This window comes from Choloepus didactylus, chromosome 22 (genome assembly GCF_015220235.1).
Source record: "Choloepus didactylus isolate mChoDid1 chromosome 22, mChoDid1.pri, whole genome shotgun sequence".
In the NCBI taxonomy this organism is placed as follows: Eukaryota; Metazoa; Chordata; class Mammalia; order Pilosa; family Megalonychidae; genus Choloepus; species Choloepus didactylus.
Window position 1 is genome coordinate 37,056,405 of NC_051328.1, and position 25,212 is coordinate 37,081,616.

Below are 25,212 nucleotides of genomic sequence, written 5' to 3' on the forward strand. Positions count from 1 at the left end.
CCTCCTCGCCTCGCTGGGACCCGTCCCCGGACCTTTCTGTGCCTGTCTCCTCTCCTCCAACCGGGAGATGATGGCGGTGCCCGCCGCCTAAGGTCGTTCGAGGAGGAAATGAGTAATATACATGTCCTAGTTTGCTAATGCTGCAGAATGCAAAACACCAGAGATGGATAGGCTTTTATAAAACGGGGGTTTATTTAGCTACACAGTTACAGTCTTAAGGCCCCAAAGCGTCCAAGGTAACACCTCAGCAATCGGGTACCTTCACCGGAGGATGGCCAGTGGCATCCGGAAAACCTCTGCTAGCTGGGAAGGCAGCTGGCGTCTGCTCCAAAGCTCCGGCCTCAAAACGGCTTTCTCCCAGGACGTTCCTTTCTAGCAAGCTTGCTTCTCTTCAAAACATCACTCCCAGCTGCACTCTCTTTTCTCTCTTTGAGTCAGCTCATTTATGTAGCTCCACCAATCAAGGCCCACCCCGAATGGGCGGGGCCACACCTCCATGGGAACATCTCATCAAAATTATCTCCCACAGCTGGGTGGGGCACACTCCAAGCAAATCTAACCAGCACCAAAACGTCTGCCCCACACAAGACCACAAAGATAATGGCATTTGGGGGACACAATACATTCAAACTGGCACAATACAGAAGGCCCCTAGCACAATGCCTGACTCCGAATAAGCCCTTTTTAAGTCGCAGCTGTTACTCTTTTTGTTGTTGCTTTTGTTACCACTCTGAATATATATCTCTTTTGCTTAGGGGGCAAAACTTTCCCCCTAAAGTGAATCTTTTGTGCCTTTTGGTATCTGGCCCATGGGGAACATGCTCACGAAGACTCCTGTGATGGGGCCAAACGACTACGCTTTGAATTTGCTTGAGACTCCGGCTCCGCTGCTGCCCAGCCCTGGCCTCCAGCAGCGTGGTGCTGCAGCTGGTGCCTGTTCTGGACATGGGGGTGCATACAGTGTCCTTCTTAGGGGGTCGATGGTGACACGGGGCTAAGTGACATTGGTGCCCAATGACATCGGGCAGCTTGGCACATAGCAGGAGCCAGTGTGAGCTTCCCCTCGCCCACCCCCTCCCTGGCCTTGGGTGACTGGGCCGTGCTCCGAGCCCTGGTGGGTTTCATCAGTGAGGGTCCCCTGGTTGGCTGACGCCATGTTCTATCTAAACAGCCCACCCCTACAGCCATCCTGAAGCGTGGGGACCAGCCATTGCTCCCCGAGGCATCACGCCTCCTTGGACTCAGGCTCCCGTGCTCCCAGCCAGTGCTCCGCAAACCGCTGGCCAAGTTTTCTCCCCGAGAGGCCCCCAAGGTGGGAGCCGATGGGAGAAGCTAAACTTCCACCATTGGCACCCTCGAAGGTGATGGAGCTGGGGTTTCCCATTTTATTTTTTGCAGCATCAGCCTGCGAGAGCTGAAGACCATCTTGCCCCTGGTCAACTTCAAAGTGAGCAGTGTCAAGTTCCTCAAGGATAAGTTTGTGGTAAGTTGTGTCGCTCAGCCTGGGGGTTTTATGAACTCTGGGCTGTTTTCGTCGTGCCTCTCCCAAGAAGCCACCAAATGGTGCCACAGTGGTCCGTTGACCTTCAGGTGCATCTGCTGTCGTCCAGACGGAGAGGCACATAATATCTTGGACTGTGTGCACGATCCTAGCAGAAGAAGGAATTGCCCAAGGCCGGGTGTACTGAGCTGCTTGACTTGGAATGTTTAAACTCAGCTCTGTTTTCACCAGTCCGTCCTTCCCCATTTCTCCCAACCTTCTACAGCCTACTTTCCTCCTAGTAACATGAATAAATGTGTTTCTTTTGGAAAATATTCCAGAAGATTCCTTATGTGGGTTACAGGTATGTAGCATTTCATATGCAAGTCCTGGTGGCATAGTAGTTGTGGTCAGTTTTTTTCTTTTTTCTTTTCTCCTTTCCTTTCTCTTTCTTTTCTCCTGTCCTTCCTTCCCCTTGCCTTCCCTTTCCCCCTTCTACTCCTCCCACCCTCCCGCATCCACCCACCCACTCACCCACCTACCTGTCTAACCACTTCCCACCTTTCTGCCCCGACCCATCCACCATCAGTCCATCCGTCCATCATTTAGTTCATGTTCTTGCGTGACCAAGCTGCTGCGAGATCTGTGGCAGGTGGAGCCACTCACCTGTGAAGGGACCCAGTGTTCAGGTGGAGCTTTTCTGAACGGCTCAAGCACGGTGGTGATGCATGGGCACCTTTTTCACCTTGGAGAGCTGCCTCTCTTGTCCAGGAAAAGAACAACAGCCGTAATAGCCCCAGATGGAGGGCATCCTTGTGGCCACGCCGATGACAGCCACATTCGTAGGATTTCTCAGCTGAAAAAGTGCCTCCATTGTACTAGCGAGTTCTGGAAACATTTTAGTGCTTGTTTTCAAGCATCTTTTGAGCTGCCCCCATATTCTGCAATGTCCTAAGAATGGAAAAGCAGAGGAGAAGGATGGGGATTTAAGAAGAGGAGAGAGATGCAACAAGCATTTTGCCATTGATAACAACATAATCAGAATCTTGTTCTTTATCAAGTGTTTACTGAGCCAGGCATTTTGTAGATATTATTTTGTTTGGTTTCAGAGAGTCCCTAGGTAGATCATGGAGGGTTTCCCATTTTACAGATGAAGAAACTGAGGGTCTGAAAGGTGAAATAAATTTCCCAAAGCCATACAGCAATTTGGAGGTAAAGCTCAGATTGTAGCTCAGTTTAAAAAGTTTACTTGTTTATACTTTAAAAAAAATGATCTGTATATACAAACCCTATAAATATGTCTGGATTTGGAAGTCCCAAAAGATGTATCTCCTGCCCCCAAAAAGAGGAGTTGTTCATTGTGGCTCTTGGAAGCTTGGCCGGGACTCTTCCTTCTTGGGGCTCAAGGAAGGGTCTTACTTGGGGTGGGGACGGGGCGGGAGGGGCACTGGTGAGTTGGTTCTCCCAGGGAGGTAAATTAGGAAATTCATGGATGGTTTTGGTTCAAAGGAATGTGGGCTTGATTTTGGCGAGCATTGTAGAAAAACCATTCTGTTTCTGTAACAGGGAGGAGGCATTCTTGTGGTGGACATAAAAAATCATGTGGTCACTTTTTTTTTTTTTAAACAGGAAATAGGCGCACACAAAGATGAACTCAGCTTTGAACAGTTCCATCTCTTCTATAAAAAACTTATGTTTGAACAGCAAAAATCGGTAAGATGATTCCTGAACAAATGATCAAATGAGGCTTTCCCTGCATTTCAAATTTTGGCATGTTCCTAAGAAACCCATAAGAAGGGTTCAGCCTTCCTTCTAGTCAAGGAAGTATAAAATGAAAAGGACAGTAATGTGCTGATTTAACCTACTGGATTGGTTAAAACTTCTTAAACATGATAAAGACATGGAGAAAATATGGGGAAGTAGCACTCGCGTACCTTTTTGGTGGAAATATAAATGGCCATGAATTCATGTGAAATTTAATCAGAGTCTATAAAAATAAAATTAAAACATGCAACTAACTCTACCCTATTATCTCATTCTCGAAGGAAATTTAGCAAAATATTAATAGTAGCTCTCTGCACTGAGGGAGTGTGTGTGCGTTCCTTCTTTTTATACTCATATTCATATTTTCTATAATGAGAACATTTTCAATTAAACCCATCTGCTATTTTACAGTTAAATTAAAATGCATATATACTTTGACCTGGCAGAAGCATGTTTGGGGCTCTGTTTTATAGAAATAAAAGCACCTGGACCTAAGAATTTATTACCAGATTGTTTATTGCAGCATTTCTTATGCTGGTGAAATACCTGGGAGCCACCTGATTGCCTCCCAGGAGAGGAATAGCTGGTAAACCGTGGCTCATCCATACGGTGCAACGATATGCATCTGGTTAAGGATGAATCGGTTCTCTTTCTGTTGATTGCTAGGGATGTTCATGATGTTTTGTAAGGAGAGCAAGTGGCAGGTTCACGCGAGGAGTTTCATCTGATTTTTTTCATTATAGACAGAATCAGTCAGTCCTTCAGTGAATGTGTGTGTGTGATTTGGTGAGCTAGGAGAAAGCGTGGAAGCATACACGCCTGACATTTAATGGTTTTGTGTGTGCACCTGCTGGGGGCTTGGAGAGACGGGGAGGAGAGGGCCCGAACTTTTCCTTTGCATGCCTCAGTTTTCTTTGACTTGTTCCAAGGAGCACAATACTTTCTCCGTTAAAAAAAGGGCCGATAACACATGAAATCTAGAGAGCAAGGGCCCTGGGTGGTGAGCATAGAGGCTGGGGGCTGGCGATCAGGCAGCAGGGAGGAGCTGCTGGAGTTACTGCTGCAGAAGTGAATTGTAGTCTGTGATAGAGGGTGCAAAACAGAGGTGAGGGAGCCGGGTACTTGGTGCCTGGTTTCTCTAGCTGGTGTGTGATCTGGGGCCAGCCCCTGACTGCTTCCAGCTGCGGTGTTCCCTTCTGTGCAATGGAGGGGACGGTTCCCACCCCCATCCCTCACGCTGGGCTCTGGGAGGACTGGATGAGAGCTGGGGGTTAGGCATGAAGGCGGCTATAAGTGATGAGTGTGAAAGACGCTAGAATTGCCTTCAACGTGCAGGTGGCACTGCAGGCTGGCAGCTGGGTGAGGTCACTGCAGGGGTGGCCCTGGACCCTGGGGCTCTTCTGGATGTATCTGAGGTAGGAACTGGGAGAACATTCCACATCTGCCTATGTTGGGGAAGATCACACACTTTATAGATTAAAGATTCACTCGCAGTTTGTTCGCTTTTCCATGTATGTGATCCTTGGTTCTTGGATTGCCAAACAGCGTAGAAAGGTTACAGTTCTGGGAGAACTGGATTGTCGCCCTGAAGTGACCTCTACTGACCGAGTTATTTTGGGGTAAACATTTTTCCCCTTCACTGAGCCTCATCTATAAAATGAGGGTATTGTATCAGATCACTGTTTACAAAACATTTTAGACGATAGAACCCCCGTTTTTTGTATAAAATCTTTCAAAACAAACTGTTGCATAAAAGCTGATGAAAGTGTTTTTAAAGTTATAATCAGTCCTTGAGAACAATGAAAATGTTTTGATGACTGGGTACATGTGAAATCTAGAATAAGGATACTTGTTGCCTTACGTGTGGCAAGAGCTTCCTTAACCCAAGATAAGTAATTGCAAATAACAGTTTCTATAATAGTTTGCATGAAATGTCAGGAGAGACAGATGGCTGGCAAGCTTGAGAATAAGGTTTACATGAAAAGCTATTTCACCTGCCAGCACAAGGTAACAACACATGGATTGTCTCCACTGTGATAACGTTCTGCATAAGATGTATTTCAACGTGTGCTTTTTATTACAGTTCTTTTTTTAATTTAAAAAAATGTCATTTTAACCATTTTAAGTTTACCATCCGTGGCATTAATTATAGTCACAGTACTGTGCAACCATCATTATTTCCAAAATTTATCATCACCCTAAAGAGAAACTCCATCACCTATTAAGCATTAATTCCCCATTTCTCCCTACTCCCAGCCCCTGGTACCCGCTAATTTACTGTCTCTATGGATTTGCCTATTCTAGATAATTCATGTATGTGGACTCCTGCAACATGTGTCCTTTTGCATCTGGCTTCTTTTACTCAGCATGATGTTTTCAAGGTTCATCCACATTGTAGCATATATCAGAACCCCATTCCTTTTTTATGGCTATATGATATTTTTGTATGGGTAGACCACATTTTGTTTATCCATTCATCTGTTGATGGACATTGGGGTTGTTTCCCATGCGGTTCTTTTTTTAAGGCTAATGTATGTGTGTTAGGGAGAGACGGAGAGAAAGAAATATGAGCCAGCATTTCTGCAGAATCCCTGCACCCTCCGGGGTACCCTAGATTGCCAAATGGGGGACCTAGTGTGGGAAATCACACAACAAAGTCGTCTGTGGCAAAGGTTGCCCCCTGGTGGCCAGAACGCCACATTTAACCTGTAGCTGGTTGTAGTTGGTGTCTATAATGGTTTAAATATTTGAAAAACTAATTGCCCACATTTAAAATTCAGGGCATTGTATATTAAAATCCCAATTTTTGATTTTGCCTGGAAAACAATTGAGATATGGCAATAAATGGGCCCACTGTTCCCCCAGGTGACCTTTGATTAGGAAGGAAACATTCATTCTGTGGTTGGCCCTAGCTCTTTCTCCTCACTTCTGTTGCCTACCTGGCCCCCGGAGACACTGAGTTTGCAATCCCTGGTCTCTACCGTTCTAGGAGATGACTCTCCAGTTTGGATGCCCTAGTTTTGTTTTTTTTTTGAATTCAGTTTTATTGAGATATGCTCACATACCATACAGTCATCCATAATGTACAATCAGTTGTTCACTGTACCATCATATAGTTGTGTACTCATCACCACAATCCATTTCTAAACATTTTCATTGCTCTAAAAAAAGATAAAAATAAGAAAAGTGTAAAAGAACATCGAAAACTTTCCATCCCCCCAAACCATCCTTTTTTTCATTTAATTTTTGTCCCCATTTTTCTACTCATCTGTTCGTACATTGGATAAAGGGAGTGTGAGCCACGAGGTTTTCACAATCACACAGTCACACCATGTAAGCTATGTAGTTATACAATCGTCTTCAAAATCAAGGCGGTTTGACAGTTTTAGGTATTTCCTTCCAGCTATTACAATACTCTAAAGACTAAAGAGGGGTATCTATATAGTGCGTAAGAATGCCCACCAGAGTGACCGCTCAACTCCATTTGAAATCTCTCAGCCACTGAAGCTTTATTTCGTTTCATTTTTCTTCCCCCTTTTGGTGGAGAAGATTTTCTGAATCCCACATTGCTGGTTCCAGACTCATCCCTGGGAGTCATGTCCCACGTTGCCAGGGAGATTTACACCCCTGGAATGAGGTGCCATGTAGGGGGGAGGGCAGTGGGTACCCTAGTTTTTAATTTGGTGACTTGGAATTTGAAGAGCAGGACCCTACATCTGTAAATTGTTTCTGACCAGCTTGAGAAAACTCACAGCTTTGTTTACGTAAATTCCCTCCCCCAAGCTTTTAACAGATCCCTTTCCTTCCTGAGCTTCTCTCTGGAAGCACAGGGCAAAGAAAAGCGTTAGCCAGGTGTTCTCAGGAGGCTCAGCTGGACATCTCAGGCTCCCTGGGGAGCCAGGGCGCATTATGGCGGCTGACAGTCCGAGACCTTCATCCACGGAGTGGGCTTGTGCTCCTCAGTAGCCAAATGGTTCCAACTTAAAGTTGCCAGTTCTTCAGCCAACCACCCAAACAAACTAATACCCTTTCTGACCCCTTGAGCTACAACACTGAATGCAGAATCTCGGCTTAATGGGCCCAAATCAGTAAATTCATCCTGATCCAACTTTATATTTCTTCCATTATCCCACACCATTAATATCCATCCCCATACATACCCCCTTGATTTCTGTCTGTATAAATTGGAAAACTCATACAGTTCTTTTGGAGTATAGTGTACTTCCTCATGGGTCACACTTCGTACCTCACCCTTCGGGGCCTATTGGGACTTTAGTCTAGTTATAGGTCTTGAAGCAAAGACTGGTGAGGGGGTTGGGAATTAGAAGTATCCCTCAAGCCATTTACCTCAGGACATTTTGTTGCAGTTTCATCTGGTGAAACAGCATTAATCTCTCCAGACAGAGGAGTGAGGGCTGCTTCTTCAGGGGAAGTGATTTCAGGTTTAGCAGGCACTGGAGGGTTAATCTCTTTAGGTGGAGGTTGGATGGCGGGCTCCTCAGGGCAGACTGGAGGTCTGGAAACTGTTTCCTCAAAGCAAGCTGGAGGTTGGGTAACTCTCTCCTCAGGCCATACTGGAGGTGGGGTGGGCTGTTTCCTTGGGACAGACCACTACGGGTAAATCTAACAAAGATTCGGCAGAATCCAGGGTTCCAGTGTCCTCACTGCCATTATTATCAATCCATATGTCCCCATCCCAAGTTTCTGGACCCCATTCTTTTCCAATCAGTGCCTTTACCTTAACAGCAGACACCCTGTGAGGTTGAGATTTTAGTTTACGTTGTAAATTTGCTACTCGCACAGTGAGACTCTGGGTCTGGTTTTCAGAAATCTCAAGTCTGTGGCCACAGGAAATAAGATTTTCTTTCAGGGCACACATAGAAACCTTTACATCTGTCATACAACACTTTAAGTTTTAAATTTGAAGCCTTTAGCTCATCCCTTTCTCTTATAACTTTATCCAGTGTATCTAAGAGCAACGAGCCAACTTCATTATACCTCTTAACTCTGCAAAACTCTGTTAGAGTGTCAAAAATGCTGTCACCCAGAGCCTTGCTTCGTACAAGAGTATGATTAGGAGAATCAAACGGTGATATTTTGTGTATCTCTGTTGCCAACTCATGCCACGGACTGTCAGTGCCATCTTGATTATTGGAAATGGGGTCATCAGTGCCTTTGAATCTAATCAGAGTAGAAAACCAATTGTAAAACCCATTTTAAGATTCTGTTTCTCAAGAACCACCCCACTCCTGGTACCAAGTTATATTAGTTAGGGTTCTCTAGGGAAACAAAATCAACAAGAGATGTCTATAAATACAAGATTTTATAAGTGTCTCACACAACTGTGGGTATGCATGAGTCCAAATTCCGTAGGGCAGGCAGCAAACTGACAATTCCAGTGAACATGTTCGACGAACTCCTCAGGCAGTAAACTGGTAACTTCAATGAACGTGTGCAATGAACTCCTCAGGAACGATCTGGCAACTTCAAAGAACTCCTCAGAAAATGCTTTGCTGGTCAGCCAAAGAAGAAGTAAAGATCCTCTGTCTGTCTTGCTTAAAAGTCTTCAACTGATTGGATTAAATCCAGCTGATTGTATTCTCTCATTGTGGAAGACACGCCCTTTGTTGATGTAATCAGTCACGGCTGCAGCCAAATGACTGATGATTTAAAAACCAGCCTTCTGGTTTATTAACCATCCACAAATGTTCTTGCAGTAATGGTTAGGCAAGTGCTTGCTTGACCAGACACCTGGGCACCATCACCTGGCCACGTTGACACATGAAACTAACCATCACACCATCTGTTCACAAGCTGCCCTCAAGGTTCAGCATTTCTAAAAGTTTGGCAGCACCAGAAAGATGACAAATTAAATTGCATGGGTGGTCCCACTGGTAAAGAGGGTGGGTATACCTCTAACTAGGCTGGAATAACAGTATTATGAATAAAGATACAAGTTAACGGTTCCTAAGCGTGGACTGTATGCTTGGCACTGTGCGAAGGGTTTTACTTTTAATTCTCCCACAGCATTATGAGGGAGATATTTTTATTATCCCTGTTTTATGGAAGAAGAAACTGAGGCTTAGAGAGGTTACTCACTGGAGATCAGGCTTCTATTAAGCTATGGAGCTAGGATATTTCTCCTTTGCCCAACTTTAGTGCCAAGCCACCGATATTGCTGCTGCTCTTTAATATTTTAAACTTCTTTATTAAGGGACATTTCAAACATATATATGTAAGTAGAGAGAGGAGTATAATGAACCTACCCCCCCAGCACCCCATCTCCTAGAATCATCTTACTTCATCTCTGCCCTTGCCTGCTTCCCTCTTCCCAGATGATTTTGAAGCAAATCTCAGATATTTGGTCATTTCACCCATAAATATTTTAGTTTAACACCCAACTTCTGAACTGCCACCTGCTTCCTCCTGGTCAAATGGTGAGTCTGGGCTGGGGGCCAGGCATTTCCAGGCCTGATCAGAAGGATGGGGACTGAGTTTTTGCCTTCCACCCAGCCCAGGATTTGAGTTTCATGCCGGTGGGGTGGGAGGCTTGTGTTGCTTCCCTTCTGTCTGTCCCTCCGCACTTACCGCCTGCCCTTTCCTATCATCCATCCTCTGATAGATTCCTCTGAAACTGTCTAAGGGGTCTGTGGTCATCACCTATCACTAGATAATATGGTTGCAGCACACATTTAGGAGCTCTCAGTATTTGTGGCCCAGGAGTCTGGACTCAGTATAGCTGGCTTCTCTGCTTCGAGCTCTCCCAAGGCTGCAATCAGGGTTTTGACCAGGGTTGCGGGCTCAGCTGAGGCTCGGCTGGGGAGACACCTGCTTCCAAGCTTATGAGGTTTTTGGCTGCATTCAGCTCCTTGCCATTGTAGGAGGGAGGGTTTCAGTCTCTTGGCAGCTGTTGGCCCAAGACTGCCTGCCTCTCCTGGCTGCATGAGGCTCCCCAATATGGCTAATTGCTCCCTCAAAGCCAACAAGGGAGTGAGAGCCTCCAGCAAGATGCTGCTACAGTCTTATGTAGTATAATCACATCATAGCAAAAAACATCACCTTTGCCATGCTACCGGTTAGAAGCAGGTCACAGGCCATGCCACATGCCAGCGGTGGGGGCTCGACAAAGGCACAGGCATCAGGAGACTCAAAAGCCTGCCCACCATGGGTTCCAGTGGACCCTCTTGCAGAGTTGTTCTCCAGCAGCTCGGAAATGGTTTCCACTGCAAATCAAAGACCGAATGCCACCAACACACATGACACTCCACTATCCCATTAATACCGCACTGGGGCCCGAATGGAGGTATTTTCTATTGTTTGTTTGCCTTTTAAAGCAACAAAGCAACTCTGCTGTAACTTTCTCTTTTGCAAAGATGATGCAGATCTTCTTGTAGCATCTGTTGTAGCTGAGAGCATTATCAGATGATTTCCTGAACTTCTTTCTTGTCTGCATTTGAGGGTGGTAGTTCCCACCCTATATGCTTATTAGGGGATTTAAAAGAGCTCATTGCTGTCAGTCCCCCAGCAGAGTGTCCTTCCAGTTTGTGGTTGGTCCATTACCGCCTTGACCGCTGTTGTCGGCTTGCCCTTTCACGTGGCGGAATCAACCGGAGGACGTGAGGGCAGTTGGTCCTCTGCTCTCTGCCATCTATCGAGAAGACTGACTTGGTCCAAATCAGTGCGTCTCCAGGAGTGTCCTTTGATACCTTACTGTGTTAAAGCAGAAGGTCTGGCAGCACTTGATAGGAAATTCATTTCTGAATTTTGAAGTACTTTTATTATCAGCACAGTGATATGTACTCGTTATGTAAAATGAGACAATGCATAAGAAGAGAAGGTTCCAGTGCCTGTGATCCTGCCTGTCATTATACTTTCCGTTTGAAGTTCATGATCCTTCTTCCAGACTCGACACGTGTGCAAACTTGGGGGAGGTGATTGACGAACGTTCTGTAATGACCTTTTAGCAGCAGACACCAGTGGATGTTGCAGGTTATTTGAATCCCTGGCAGGGGGGAGAGGAGGCCACACTGTAGAAGTTGGCAGCGAGTAACCACTTAACTTAGTCACTGTGAGTTTTCCCATCGGCCGCCTCGAGCCACGTGACTCATACAACCTGCTGAGCACCAGACGGTTCCCAACAGGTGTGTTGCTTCCAGCCATGTGGGCAATGCAAGTCCCTGGCCCTGTGTGGGCCCAGACACCCACAGGCCCTTGCTTTGGCCAGTCCCTCCCTCCGGCACCCCACGCCTTCCCTGTCCAGCTGGTGACTTCTCTTGTCCAGAGGCCCAACTCAAACGTGACACTTTCCTGCTGCCTTTTGGCTCCCGTGGTTTTATTCATTCGTTCAGCAGAGGTTTGAGTGACTGGAGAGGGCACTGCCCCTGGCCACAGTGGCCGCTCGGCCGGGTGGCAGTGATTAAGGGCCTTTCCCAGAGTCATACCAGACTGCAGACAAAGCACGTCCCCTTGCTAGGTGGAATTTGAACACTTAACCCCACATGCTAACCTTAAAATAAATTAGTTGCTGCCCATGCTGTGTGCCCATGGCATCTAGAATATTCTCTGATTGCTGGGGCCTCATTATTTTATGTGTTTGCTTATTTCTCTCTCGATATACTATGAGCATTGGGCATTTACAAAGGAAGAGCTGGGTTGGAATTCTGACCCCTTTGACTTGCCAGGTGTGTTATCCTGGAAAAATTCTGGAGCCTGTTTCCTTGTTTTTGAAATGGGGCTTATTTTATGGCCTGTGGAGTAGGGTTGGTGTGAGCAGAGATGGAGGGCCTGGCGGCTGTGCACCTGCTCACAAACCTGCTGTCACTTCTTCCGTCTTCAGAATGTTCTCCTTGACTGCTTCCCTGCCCCCAGCTACCCCTCTGTTTCTCTGTCCCCTTCTAGAGGACATGCTCCGGGAGAGCTGTCCACACCCGCCGTCTCTACTTCCCTCCCTCACACTATCTGTTTTGGTTTGCTAATGTTGCCATTATGCAAAGTACCAGAAATGGATTGGCTTTTATAAAGGGGATCTATTTGGTTACAAAGTTACAGTGTGAAGGCCATGAAAATATCCAAATTAAGGCATAAACACAAGTATACCTTCACCGAAGGAAGGCCATGGCGTCCGGAAAACCTCTGTTAGCTGGGAAGGCACGTGGCTGGTGTCTGGTGATTCTGGGTTGTGTTCCAGCTCCTCTCTCAGCTCCTGTGCATTCTTCAAAATGTTGCTCTTGGGACATTTTGTCCTTTCTTAGCTTCTTCGGAGCGAACACTGTGCTACCATCCCCAAAGTGTCAGCAAAAGTCTGCCTTCAGTGGCTGTCTCCAAAATGTCCCTATCAGCTGCTCTGAGGTTCTTTGCTTGTGAGCTCTTCTATAGGACTCCAGTGATTAAATCAAGACCTTCCATATCTCCATGGAAATTATCCAATCAAGTGTTTCACAGTTGATTGAGTCTTATCTCCATAGAAACACTCAATCAGAGGATTCCAACCTAATGAACACTAATACATCTGCCCCCACAAGATTGCATTGAAGAGCATGGCGTTTTGGGGGACATAATACGTCCAAACTGGCACACTATCTCTTGAGGTAATTCCCATTTTGTTTTCACCCCTGTCACTCCCTGTACTTCATCATGCCATCTTCACCCATGACCTCTTTGTTGCAAATCCCACGGTCTATTCCCAGGCCTTTCTCTTGTCTACTCGGTGGCATTTGTCCTGGTTGGTCACCATATCAGTTGGGGTTCTCTGGAGAAGCAGAACCAGTAGGGGTGTGAGTGTGTGTGTGCGTGTGTGTGTCTATACAGACATATTAAGAGATTTATTCCAGGGGATTGGCTCATGCACTTGTGGGGGCTGGCAAATCCAAAATCCATAGGGCTGGCAGGAGGCTGGAAACCCAGAGAGGATTTGATGTTGCAGTCGATGTCTGACATCCACAGGCTGGAAACGAACTCGGCAGCAGTTGACGTTCAGGTTTGTGCATTGTGGCCGCAAGGTTTCTCGGTGTCCTGAAGAATGTCTTTGACTCAGGAGGTAGACAGGGTTGCAGGTGATGCTGCAACAGTCCTTTCACTGTTCTGGTACATTCCTGACAGTTCAGCCTCTGAGTTCTGGGAGCCCTGGGTTTGGGTCCTGCTGTATGCCCCGAGAGATGAGGTCTTCTCTGGTAGCATTTGCCTCTTTGCTTTGAATCCCCTGCCCTGCTCTGGATCACAGGGGCTGGTTCCTGCAAACACACCCCCGGGCTTCTGCTCCAGCTGGCTTCCCTTCAGTTGAGAAAATCCCCCTGGCTGGGGATTGCGGGGCAGAGGGGAGGAGGGGCCAGGGTGTGCCTCATCCTCTTTTCTGGCTTTGTGGGGGGGCCACCTCCTCCTCTGTCCCAGCTCCTGAGTGGCTAAAATGGGGCGCAGCTTTTCCTGTGCTTCATGTGGGTCACTTGGAAGGAATGGACTGGCTTTAAGAGCCCCATGGGGGTGGATAATGGAGCATGGCTCATGGATTGCTCTTTCTCACGATACAACCAAAACAGTCTTGGGGCTGTGGGTTAGGAAAGGATTTAGCCTCACAGGCCTTACGTACCAGATTTACTTAGTGATCTAAACTCCAGATAAGTCTAAATAACAGCATGTGCTGCCTAAAACTTGTTTTTCCTTTTAAAGATCTAACTGTGCTGTAAATCACACATAAATGAAAAGAAATACTAGTAAAGCTAAATGAGTGACTCTTAGCCTTTTTGGGTGACTGATTTCTTTGGGATGCTGAATAAAGCTGTGGGTGATCTTTCCAGAAAAATAAAATATACACACACGCAAACTTATGCAGAACTTCCAATGCTATCTAGGGGTCTGTGGAATATCCTTTCTAGAACTCTGTTTTTCCATGTGTTGTCCTGGACTCCAAGCAGTTTGGCAAGAAGATCCAGGCAGTTTAGAGAAGGAGTTGTTCTGTATCATTAGCATTTATAACACGCTAATGGCTACGTTTTCATTTCTTTTGCTGTTTTATTCAAATGTAATTTTTTCAAATCACAAGCTCATTGAAGCCCGTCAACATAATGCTGCCTAATCAGAAGTGGACAGGGTATAGGGGTGTGTGTGTGTGTGTGTGTGTGTGTGGTTGTGTGTATACACACGCTTGTAAACTGTGCACACGGTTGGTGTGAGTAGAAGCTGGGAGTGGGGGTCCTCCAGGACCCCTGGTGCAGGAGCCTTTTATGCATCAGTGGTTGACACACTGGGGGTGCCGATCGGGACGCCTGCTTAGAGACCAATTTGGCAGGATGTGTCTAGGTCAGCAATATCCAGAGTCTCCCCTTCTAGAAACTGACCCTGCAGAACTGCTGGCACAAGTGGTCAGAGATATACATACAGGGCATTGATGGTAATGCTGGATATAATAGCAGAAATTTGAATGATGGACATATTATGGAATGCAAGATGATGTTTCAGATAGTGGTGTAGGCTATTTGAGATTCCAGAATAATTGTGTAAAGCTTGAAATGACAACAGCAAAAACTTGAGATATATAACAATATGCCATGCTATGCTATAGTATAGTATAATATAGTATAATATAATATATAATATAATACAATGTAATATAATGTAATAAAATGAATATCTATTAGACAATTCTAGAAGGAAACTAACAAATTATGAAGAACAATTGCTTCTCAGGAGTAAGACTATGAAAGGGGATGAGGAAGACTACTTTTTCCCCCAAAGTTTCTTTTATATACAAATATTCACAACTAACACCAGTTACAATTATAACTTTTTTAGTGAAAAAAACAAAAAAAAACCCCCAAAAACCGCCAAAGAGCTGCTTATTTCGTTGTACACAAACCCATGACAATTGCCTGACTGTTCTTTTCTGTGGTGTGACTGTTTTCTATTTCAGATTCTTGACGAATTCAAGAAAGATTCTTCGGTGTTCATCCTGGGGTGAGGCACCTCTTGTGTGGTGATGGTGTGCAGGGGGGCTGGGCTGGATTTGGGTGCCCTCGAGGGTGCCCCGGAGGGGCCGCCTCTGTGTGCTGTTGCTGATCTGATAAGGGCTTTGGCCAAGCTGAGCTTGTGGCGTGGATAAAGAGGAATGGCAGCAAGGGGTTGGGGGAGTATTGGGGGCATTGGCCTGGAAGGTTCTGTAGAGGAGCCTGTAGAGAAACAGAGTGTGCTCCATGGAAGATGATGGAGCAGTGGGATTTTTACAAGTGTTAAAATAATTTTACTGGTCAAGTAAGTTTGGGAAATCCCGGTTGAAGCAGGTGTTATGGAATTAAAGTGAATGGAAACACATGATGTGCTTTATTCACTTGGTACTTGACATGTGGAAAGGGCCCATAAATAGTAACTGCTTGGTTGTTAATGTTATTAAAAATGGCTGCAGGACTTATCAGGACCTTTACTGAATTTTGTGATTTCCCAAGGGGGAGATTTAGAAAGCATTCTGTGTTTCCCAGTCTTATCTGACTATGAGGAACATTTGCCCCAGAGCCTTCATGAACAGATCCTGGAGCAAGTTTTGTGGAATGCTGGCCTGGCCAGCTTTTCTGAACCAGTGCTCATGGATGAAGACATTCCAGCCCTTGGTCCCTCTGTCACCTTCTAATTCAGCAGCCCCAAGGCTCCAGAGTGCATATAAAATAAATCTGCTTTGTACATAATATTTTAATGAAAAGGGTAGTGTTAGATCATGAGGCAGTTTAGGAAAGAAGGTTAGAAGTATGCTCATAATTCAAGAAGGAAAGAAGGTTAGAAATACGCTCATAATTAAAGACAGCAGATGTTTATGCCTTAGTCTGTGGCAAAGGGAGAAAGCTTAAGGCATGTTTTATAGCCCACAATACTTGAAAACGACCCTTGCCTCCCCCCACCCACCTGCAAGTGCTCAGGGAAAAGTATGAATTTCCATGGACGGCTCCATGTTGGAGCAAAACCAGTGCGGCTTGTGCTCGGCCAGGTCCCCGGGAAGCCATGTGTCTGCACCGGGCTGGAGGTTCCCCTTGCCACCAGTGCCTTCTCACCCTTGGCACGTCCTCCCAGCCAAGGGCCTGGGCTCCTCCCGGGCCGGCACTAGCATGCCCCAGCTGGGTGCTCCCCATCACCCCGGAGTCCAGGGGACCTTCCTCGGGCCCCTGTCGCACTCCAGAGCCCCGCACGGCCCTCTGCTTCTGTCCCCTGGCTGCTCGGGGCCCTCTGGCTTCTTCTCCAGCATCAGCCCTCCCTGGTGTTGCCGTCCGGCTGCCCCGGCTCCCTCCTGCCCTGCTTCTGGCTCTCCACCTCCCCTCTGGGCTTTTCCTTCTCTCGCTGGCTCCTTCTTGTTTCCTTCCTTCCCTCCCCTCTTCCTTCCTTTCCTCTCCCTGCCTTCAACTTTCTTCCTTTCTCCCCCCTCCCCCTTTCTGTCCCTCTTCCTTCCTCCCTCCCTCCCTTCCCATTTCTGCCCCCCTTTCTTTCCTCCTTCCCTCCTCCTCCCTCTCCTTCCTCCCCTCTCTTTTCCTGTGCGCCTTTTCGTATTTGGCTCCCTTTACTTGTGGCTTCTTTCCACCTCCTCCTTTTCTGGGTCTCTGTTTGGCACTTCTTCCTCCAGGAAGCCCCCGGCTTTCAAGTCTGGTCCGCCCCTCACCCCCCACCCCTTTCTGCTCCCCTCGGTCTCTGTGAACTCTCTTAGGTTGCCTGGTTTACTCGTCACCTTCCAACCTCCCCTCCCTAAGGTGCTCCGAGACCTCGGCATTGGCACCCCCTGGAGTGAGCTAAGGACAGAGCCCAGGGCTGAGCCTCTGAGGGTCTGGCATCTGTGGCCCCTCAGATTCCTTCCAAGTCAGGGTCGTCTCCTCATTCGTCGGCATCTTCCTGTTGGACCACCTGGTGCCTGGATGGCCACGGGATGTCTGGATGCAGGCCACCTGCCCGGGGTCACCTGCCTCCCCCGTCGAGGGTCCCTCTCTAAATGCACCCCGCTTTTCCCGTGGGCAGGAACACCGACCGGCCGGATGCCTCTGCTGTCCACCTGCACGACTTCCAGAGGTTTCTGCTGCACGAACAGCAGGTGAGAGAGCAGCAAGGCCTGCAAGACTGGATGGGGGTGGGGTGCCCAAAATGGTTTCTCACCTCCACCACCTGTGCTCACCTGGTGGCCTGTTGTCAGGAAACACCTGGTGTCTCCTTGATGCCGGATACTTGAGAGCCTGTTGATGGTCTGGAATAAGAACAGCCTCATTGGCTCCTTTTCAAGGCACAAATAGAGGAAAGGGCAGAAAGAGAAGGTTCTGAGGCTGGGCGGCAGGCGTGCGCTCACCTGGCTGGCTCCCTCGCTCGGCTGGCTTCTGCTCATCATCCAGGCTCGCCTCAGGTGGCATGACCCCAGATACCCTCCCTGATGGATGTGGGAACAGAGCTGGCCTGGCCTGCCACGTGCACTGGGAGATAACACAACATAGCTGTCCTGAGACACCTGACATGGAGACGGAGATGAGCCTTGCTGGCAGGATTTTCGTCTGGCTCTGAGCCAAGCAGCAGAACTGAATGAGTTTTGTGCTAGAACTGCGGTTCTCAACCGAGGGCAGCGTTGACCACCGAGGGTACCTGGCAATGTCTGGAAATGTGTTTTGTTGTTGTTACAGCTGGGGGTGGGGTGTGCCTGTGGGTAGAGGCCATGCAAAGGATGGCCCCCACTCCAGAGTCGCCAACCCGAATGTCCCCTGTGCTGAGGTTGAGAAACTCTGAGCGGGTGAGAGGAGCCTGGGCTGATGTCCTCTTTCTGCCAGGGTGACCTTGGGCAGGAGGTTTAGTCCCTCTGTACCTCAGAGTCCTCTTCTTTAAATGGGAGTGAGGCCCACCTCTTAGAATTGTGAGGATTGGAGACTATTACGTAGATGTTTGTGTGATATGCATGCATATGTAAATAAGTACATATATATTTAAATTTTTATTTATATTGTTGGAGCCTTATTTACTTTTTCATAAACATTGTTTTGCAAAAAGTCTCACATATCCACAAAAGTGGAGCGATTAGTACAGTGAACCCCCCTGCCCCATTATCCCTCAGATTAAAATAGGACTAACATTTGCCTCCATCATTTCATTCCCCTCCATCCCCATGCTCACATCTCCCCTCCCCTTCATTTCTTTGCTGGAAAATTGTAAAGTGCACGCCCGACATCTTATTTTTTCATTGGTAAATGCTTCAGTGTGTCTCTCTCACAGCTAAGTACATCTTTTTAAAAAACAGGACCACAATACTATTACACTTCCCTTAATATCATCCAGTGCCCAGCCTGCGTTCAGATTTCACTGACCGGAGAGAAAGCAGTGATCAGAGGACGCACGGTTTGCCCGTGGCCGTCGCATGGCGGGTGGGGTGCAGGCGCTGGGGGTAGCTGTGGTGGTGAGTGGTGACTTCATGAACGGTGCCTCCCCCGTGTGGGGTGGGATGGAAGCCAGAGAGGAGGTTTGCCCCAGCCTGCGAGAGGGGAGGTCAAGTGAAGGAGTTAGTTGATTCTCCTGGGCACGACCACATGTGAGGGACACAGGGCTGCTGGCAGAGGAACAGAAGGCACGTGCACTTTCCCCCTTTTTTGCTATGCTCTTTCTTGTGCTGGATTATCTAGTTTTGTAGGGAACTAGTCAAGTTAGGTTGGCTAAACTCCTTAGGTCCTAGAATTTGCTGTCTGGCAGGCTGACTCTTCAGCCCCACCTGGTGGCGGTTCATTTTAATACAGGAGAGGGTCGCAGGCTGCCCAAACTGCCCCCTTGGTGGGGGCTGCCTGGGCGATGCAGGGATTTGGGCCAGAAGAGGGTGCAGGAGCTCCCTCCCCGTGAGCGTCTGTGTGAGCATGCACCACGGGGTGTCAGGGATGGGAAACATGGGCCGTCACTTTCTCAGACCTTAAATGTCCTGTGTGTTGCACGCTCTGCAGGATGCTGGGACCAAGCAGAGCTTGTCATCCGGGGTATCTGTTTGGGGTGATGGTTGTTTGTATGTGGAATAACCACTGGCAGCCCTTGGTGTCGCCAGTTAGTGCTACTTTTTCTAGAAGGTACATTGGCACTCTATAATTAAAATAAAAACTTCAAAAAACGTTTAAAAAAATATACTTTAAGCAATTGCCCTTCCAGGAACTTATCGTAAAGAAATAATGGAACACTTTGTAAAATAGAAGTGACAACTTGAAAATAATCTAAATTTCCTGAGGGAGCTGGTTAATGCCACTGTGCAGCCCTGGGGTGGACAGGGTGGGGTGGGGTGGGTGAAGAGGCCAGTGCTGGACGTGCCTGGGAGCATGTTTCAGGGTCTGTCATTGGATCAAGTTGCTTAATGACTTGAAGCTTCAGTTTCCCCTTTTATAAAATGCGGGGGATTGTTCGTGCTGCATGGGGTTGTGGTGAGTTCACAACGAGACATTACACGAAAAGGGTCCAGCACCAGGCCTGGTGTCCTGGAAGTGCCCAGGGTTGATCTCATCGCCATGGATTTTTGTTCTCACCATTATTCTCATCATCATTTTCATTATCACAGGTGCCTAGCTCAAGACTCCGTACCAAATGGATGCTTTTAAACTCCTTGAGGCAGAAGACATTTTTGTATTCACAGGCAGTGCAGTTCCAGTTTGTGTTAGCTAAGTCCCCATGCCTTTTGGTAAATGAAAAAAGCTTTGCAGGGGAAGGACAGAGGACTTCCAGCCTCTCTGGGGAATTCCGAGCCAGTCATGATGCCTTCCCTAAGTGTCCTACAAGTGTAGTTTCGAGTTCTGGGATTCAAAGAGTTTAGTGCCTCTGCATCCAAATGAACTCACCTTTTGCCCCCCGTATCCAGGTAGATTTGCGAGAGTCAACAGCAAGCCTCATTGTGTTTTGTGCCAGTGAGGCCATTTCTTCCCCACCTCATTTGCATCTGCCCTTACGCTTTTCTTTCTCTGAAATGGCCTGTTCTGATCCTTCCCATCCAATGTTACCCACGGAGGGGAGCACATTTGTTTATTTTATTCATAAAGGTGGGGATTTTAGAATAGTCAAAACCCAGGAAGGATTAAAGTTCAGTCATCCCTTTGGCCTATGGACATTGGGGTTTTCGGGCTTGAAGAGGAAAATAGTAACACTACTTTATTTAATGCTTTTTTCCCCCCTAAAGGGCTTCTGAATTTCTAAGACTGTGTAAAAGCTGTTTTGAACTCATCATGAGATTTTCAGACATTTTCCATATCCTAGCAGCATCACTTGGCTGATTCCATGAAAAGAGGACAAACCAGCAGATTCTCTGTCAGTTTCCCAAAGTTAAATTAGTAGGAACCCCAGTTCTGCCACTGATGAGCTGCGTGACCTTGGGTGCATCACGTTAACTGAGCCTCTGCTTCCTGGTCTCCAAAGCAACAAAGACCTAGAGTCAAACAGGCTAAATGAGATGACTGTAAAGACGACACTAGTTTACACACGCCTCCAGGCTTCTAGCACATTCTATAATGCAGGTGCTGTGTTGAGCACGTGACCTTATTTCCTACAGTTGCCTACAGAAACCCTGAGCGGCAGATGCTGTTATTTCTCCCATTTAATGAGGAGACACAGAGAGGTCATGCAACGTGCCCAGGGTCACCTGAGCAGAGCAAGAGGCCAGGCCATGTGCGTAACTCTGGCCACGTGCTGGAACTACCAGGCTCCACGGCCGCCTCATGCCAACAGGTGCAAGGAACTAGCAGAGGGTAGCAGTCAGCAAATCCGGCCCACTGCCGGTTTTTGTAAATAAAGCTTTATTGGAATGCATCCACACCCGTTTGTATGTGCACCGTCTTGGGTCGCTTTTGTCTTATGGCAGCAGAGTGGAATGGTTGTGGCTGCAAAGCCTAAAATGTGTACTCTCTAGTCCTTTCAGGAAAGCATTTGCTGACCCCTGGCAAGGGGCCTTGTACAGAGTGGGGTTTCAATATATGGCGCTCGATTGCGTGTGAATTCACAATTGGTTGCGGTTTCGGTCTTTGACCTCAACTGGACCCTGAGAGGTTAAGAATTTTGTCAGTCCTCTCTGTGCTGATTTCTTGCTTCTCTTTGTAACTTTAAGGAGCTTTGGGCTCAGGATCTGAATAAAGTCCGGGAGCGGATGACGAAGTTTATTGACGACACGATGAGGGAAACGGCCGAGCCCTTCTTGTTTGTTGATGAGGTGAGTGAACTGAGCTTGTTGTCATGCTGTCATCACTTTAAAAAAAAAATATTGTAGTAACATTCGTGTAACATAAAATTTTTCATTTTAACCATTTTTAAGTGTAAGTTCAGTGGAGTGGCATTAATTACTTTCACAATGTTGGGGTGTCATCACCACCATCCATAACCAAAACCTTTCATCACCCCAAACAGAGACTCTATATTCCTTGCGCAGTAACTCCCCACCCCTCCCCCCCTTTCTGTCCCTATGAATTAGCCTATTCTAGAGATTTCATACAGGTGGAATCATGTGATATTTGTTCTTTTGTGTCTGCATTATTTCACTCACACTAATGACTTCAGGGAACCCCTATGCTGTCTCATGTATTAGCACTTTATTCCTTTTTACAGCTGGGTGATGTTCCACTGTAGAGATGTGCCGCATTTTATTATCCATTTCTCCATTGATGGAGATTTTGGAAATCATGAGTAATGCTGCTGTGAACATCGGTGTACAAATACCTGTTTGACTCCCTGTTTTTGGTTCTTTTTGGGTCTACACCTAGGAATGGAATCACCCGGTCATAATGCAGCTGTATGTTTAACTTTTTTGAGTAACCGCCACACTGTCTTCCAGAGTGGCTGCACCGTGTTACCTTCCCACCCTCAAGGCACGAGGCTCCGGTTTCTCCACAGCCTCCCCAGCACTGTCATGATTTTTTGACTCATTTTTACTCCCTCCAAAGATTTTTTTATGGTCCTGTTCCCTTGGAGGCTTTGCTGTCCAATGTCCTGAGACCGACTGCTGGTCAGGAGCTGGCTTTCTTCCCAGTTTCTGGATAACTGTGGCCTTTCCTTTTCCCGTCCTTCCCTATGGCTGGTGTCTGGGTGAAGTCATCGTTTCTGCCACTGGAGGGAGTCTGCTTCCAGGGATTGTCAAGCACCACAAATACAGTAACAGAATGCAGGCGTTTATGGGGTGCATGCGAGCTGCGGAAATGGTAGAAATGGGCCCCGCATAAGGCAGCAGGGGAGGTGGGACTGGGGGATGTGGGCGGCATCTGCCCATCTGAAGATTATCCCCAGGCAGCAGAGCGTAGGCCAGTGTTTCTCAATCTTCTGATTTTTTTTTTGGAGCGAGGAGCCAGGAATTGGGATATTTAATGAAACTCCCTGCCTTTTAGATGTTATGACAGTGGTAATGTTCTCTTTCTTACATTGGTACATGAGTCCCCAGGTGTTCATTCTGTCATGCTTTATAACTCAGGTATGTTACAAGTCACATATATATCGAACATTTTAGGATAAACATTAAAAGGCAAATACTGTACAGGTCAGTGAGGCATATCTTCCTTATTCCCTCGGGCTGCAGGCCCAAAGTAACACACCGAGTGTCTCACAGCTCTGGAGGCTGGAGGCCCAAAAGCTGGGTGTCAGGATGGCCACACGCCATCGAAACCTGTAGGAGAGGGTCCTTCCTGGCCTCTGCCGGCTTCTGGCGTTTGTCGACCATCCTTGGCATTCCTTGGCTTGCAGATGCATCACTGCAATTCGTGCCTCCTCTGTCTTCACGGGCCTTCTCTCTCTGTCTGTCTGGGTCAAAGTCTCCTCTTTTTATAGGAAATCAATCATATTGGATACTCCTCCCCCTCCCAAGTCCAGTTTCATAGACCCCATTTCCATGTAGGGTCACAGTCATAGGACCTGGGTGCATGTCTTTTTGAGGATGCGATTCAACTCCCAACGTCTCTGGGCCCATGTGGCCTGTTGCAGTTGGAGCCTTCTGCTTTGAGGTCTGGGATCACCGGTGGGTTCCGGCGCCGGAGCTGCCCTATCCTCTTGTTGGCACAGATCAGAAAGAACTGGATGTGATTGATCTCATCAGTGGAATAATTTGGTCTTTGTGTTTGTGATGCTTTCAGTTCCTCACATACTTGTTTTCACGAGAAAACAGCATTTGGGATGAGAAGTACGATGTGGTTGACATGCAGGACATGAATAACCCCTTGTCTCATTATTGGATCTCCTCGTCACACAACACGTGAGTTTCCTGACGAGCCTGTGATGGGCAACGTGGCGGGTGCTCCAATGGGCCGCTCTTGGTAAAGTGTGCTGTGGGGCTGGCAGAGGGTGTAGGTCCAGGCCCCTCACACTGCAGTAGTCAAAAGCTTCTGGGTTGGGGGAAAAATGTACCTCATTTTCTAGTTGGCCTTGCAATGTGGTCATAAAACACAAGTTAGCAAACCTGGTTTCATGGCGGGGACATCTCACAGTGACATCAATAATCTGAGTAGTCATTGAACTAATAGTTACTGAGCATCTCCCCTGAGCCAGGACGCTGGGTGCTGGGGATTCGAGTGGCTAACAAGGCAGGAGAAGTCCCTGTCTTCAGGGTGCCCGTACAGAACGCATCCATTGACTCTTAGGGAGGAAAGGGGTTGGCGAGAGGACTGGGAGGGTGAGGCAGGGAGGAGTGTTGGCAAGGAGGAGGCAAGAATGGCAGGTGCAAAGGCCCAGGGGCAGGAGGAGCCGAGAGAGATGTGCCAGTGCTGAAGTGTAGAATCCGAGAGCACGAGTGACAGGAGAGGCAGAGACGGCTTGAGTGGGATCTTGTAAGTCACAGGTAGCAGCCTGACCACTATCACGAGGGCAGTGGGGATGACGGCTTCTAAGCCAGAGAGTGAGATGCTCAAATGTACTTCTTTGGAAGATTATCCTGATTGTGAAAAAGTAGATTGGAAGGGAGAAGTGGATGTTGCGCTCAACTTCCAACGTTTTTGCCTAAGAAGGTGAAAGTGTGAAGTCCTCAGATCACAGGCACCCAGAGAGCTCTCAGTTGGTACTTTCCCAAGCTTCATGCCAGGTGGGTGTCTGCGAGAAGGCCTTGGAGTTCATCCACCGGGCAGTTCAGAAGGCAAAGTCGTTTTCTGGGCAAACTGATGTCACTGTCCTTACTCTTTCCCATCATTTCCCATTGTTTTGAGAGTTTGTGTCTTAGAATGGTGGATTCTACCAAACCCAGATGATGATTAGGGAATGTAAACTCTTTTACAAATGGGATAGGGTGAGAAAGAGAGCACATAAAAACAAGGAGTATTTTTATGGCCAATCTGGTGGACATAGTTCTCGTCTGCTGCATCCCACCAATAGTTGTTGAAACACCTGCCGTGTGTCTGGCTGGAGCCCTGTGTGGAAGTCCAGGTCCAGTCCCTGTCCCGTTGGGGCTGAGGGCCTCGTGGGCAGCCGTGGGCAGTGGTTAATCTATCTTCTGCTGTCTGGCCCGCTCCCGCCAGCCTTTGACCCAGTTCTCCTTGAACACAGCCTCATCCTCCACTGAGATTCACGGGGTGGCTGTGGTCGTCTCGTTCATATCCTGCAGTGGTGGCCCGAGTCCCAGGCCCACTCTGGTGTGACGGTGCTATTGCACACGTCTGGCGCAGACCTAGCCTGGGGTCTTTCCAGACCAGAGGAACTCGGGGCCGGTTGGGGCTTAGGCGAGACATGCCCCAGGGATGTCCCGAGGCTCTGTGGGTGCCCTCCTTGGCTGCCTCCCCGCTGGCCACACACCCCCTCTCCTTCAGGTACCTCACGGGGGACCAGCTGCGGAGCGAGTCGTCCCCGGAGGCCTACGTCCGCTGCCTGCGGATGGGCTGCCGCTGCATCGAGCGTGAGTAGCTTCCTCCCGGGCCCGCCTGAGCGGATGTAGCACACAGAGGGAATCGGGGCTAACCGTGTAGCTCCTCGAAGCTTTTTTGTTTTAAAGGCCTGAATGGTGGGGATGGGTGGGACAGGCGGAGGGAGAGCCTGGGCCGTAGCCCCCACAATGAGGAGTG

General features: G+C 47.8%; 1 protein-coding gene across 1 annotated transcript in view; it reads left to right on the plus strand.

The window, feature by feature from the left end:
- The window catches only part of PLCG2 (phospholipase C gamma 2), a 165,472-nt gene that overhangs the window by 67,739 nt on the left and 72,521 nt on the right, over positions 1 to 25,212 (plus strand). Inside the window, exons 6-12 of the mRNA XM_037816318.1 lie at positions 1,399 to 1,483; positions 3,110 to 3,193; positions 15,147 to 15,190; positions 17,222 to 17,294; positions 21,297 to 21,398; positions 23,302 to 23,420; positions 24,961 to 25,046. Of these exons, the coding sequence (XP_037672246.1) occupies positions 1,399 to 1,483; positions 3,110 to 3,193; positions 15,147 to 15,190; positions 17,222 to 17,294; positions 21,297 to 21,398; positions 23,302 to 23,420; positions 24,961 to 25,046 (593 nt within the window). The remainder of the gene's footprint in view (positions 1 to 1,398; positions 1,484 to 3,109; positions 3,194 to 15,146; positions 15,191 to 17,221; positions 17,295 to 21,296; positions 21,399 to 23,301; positions 23,421 to 24,960; positions 25,047 to 25,212) is intronic.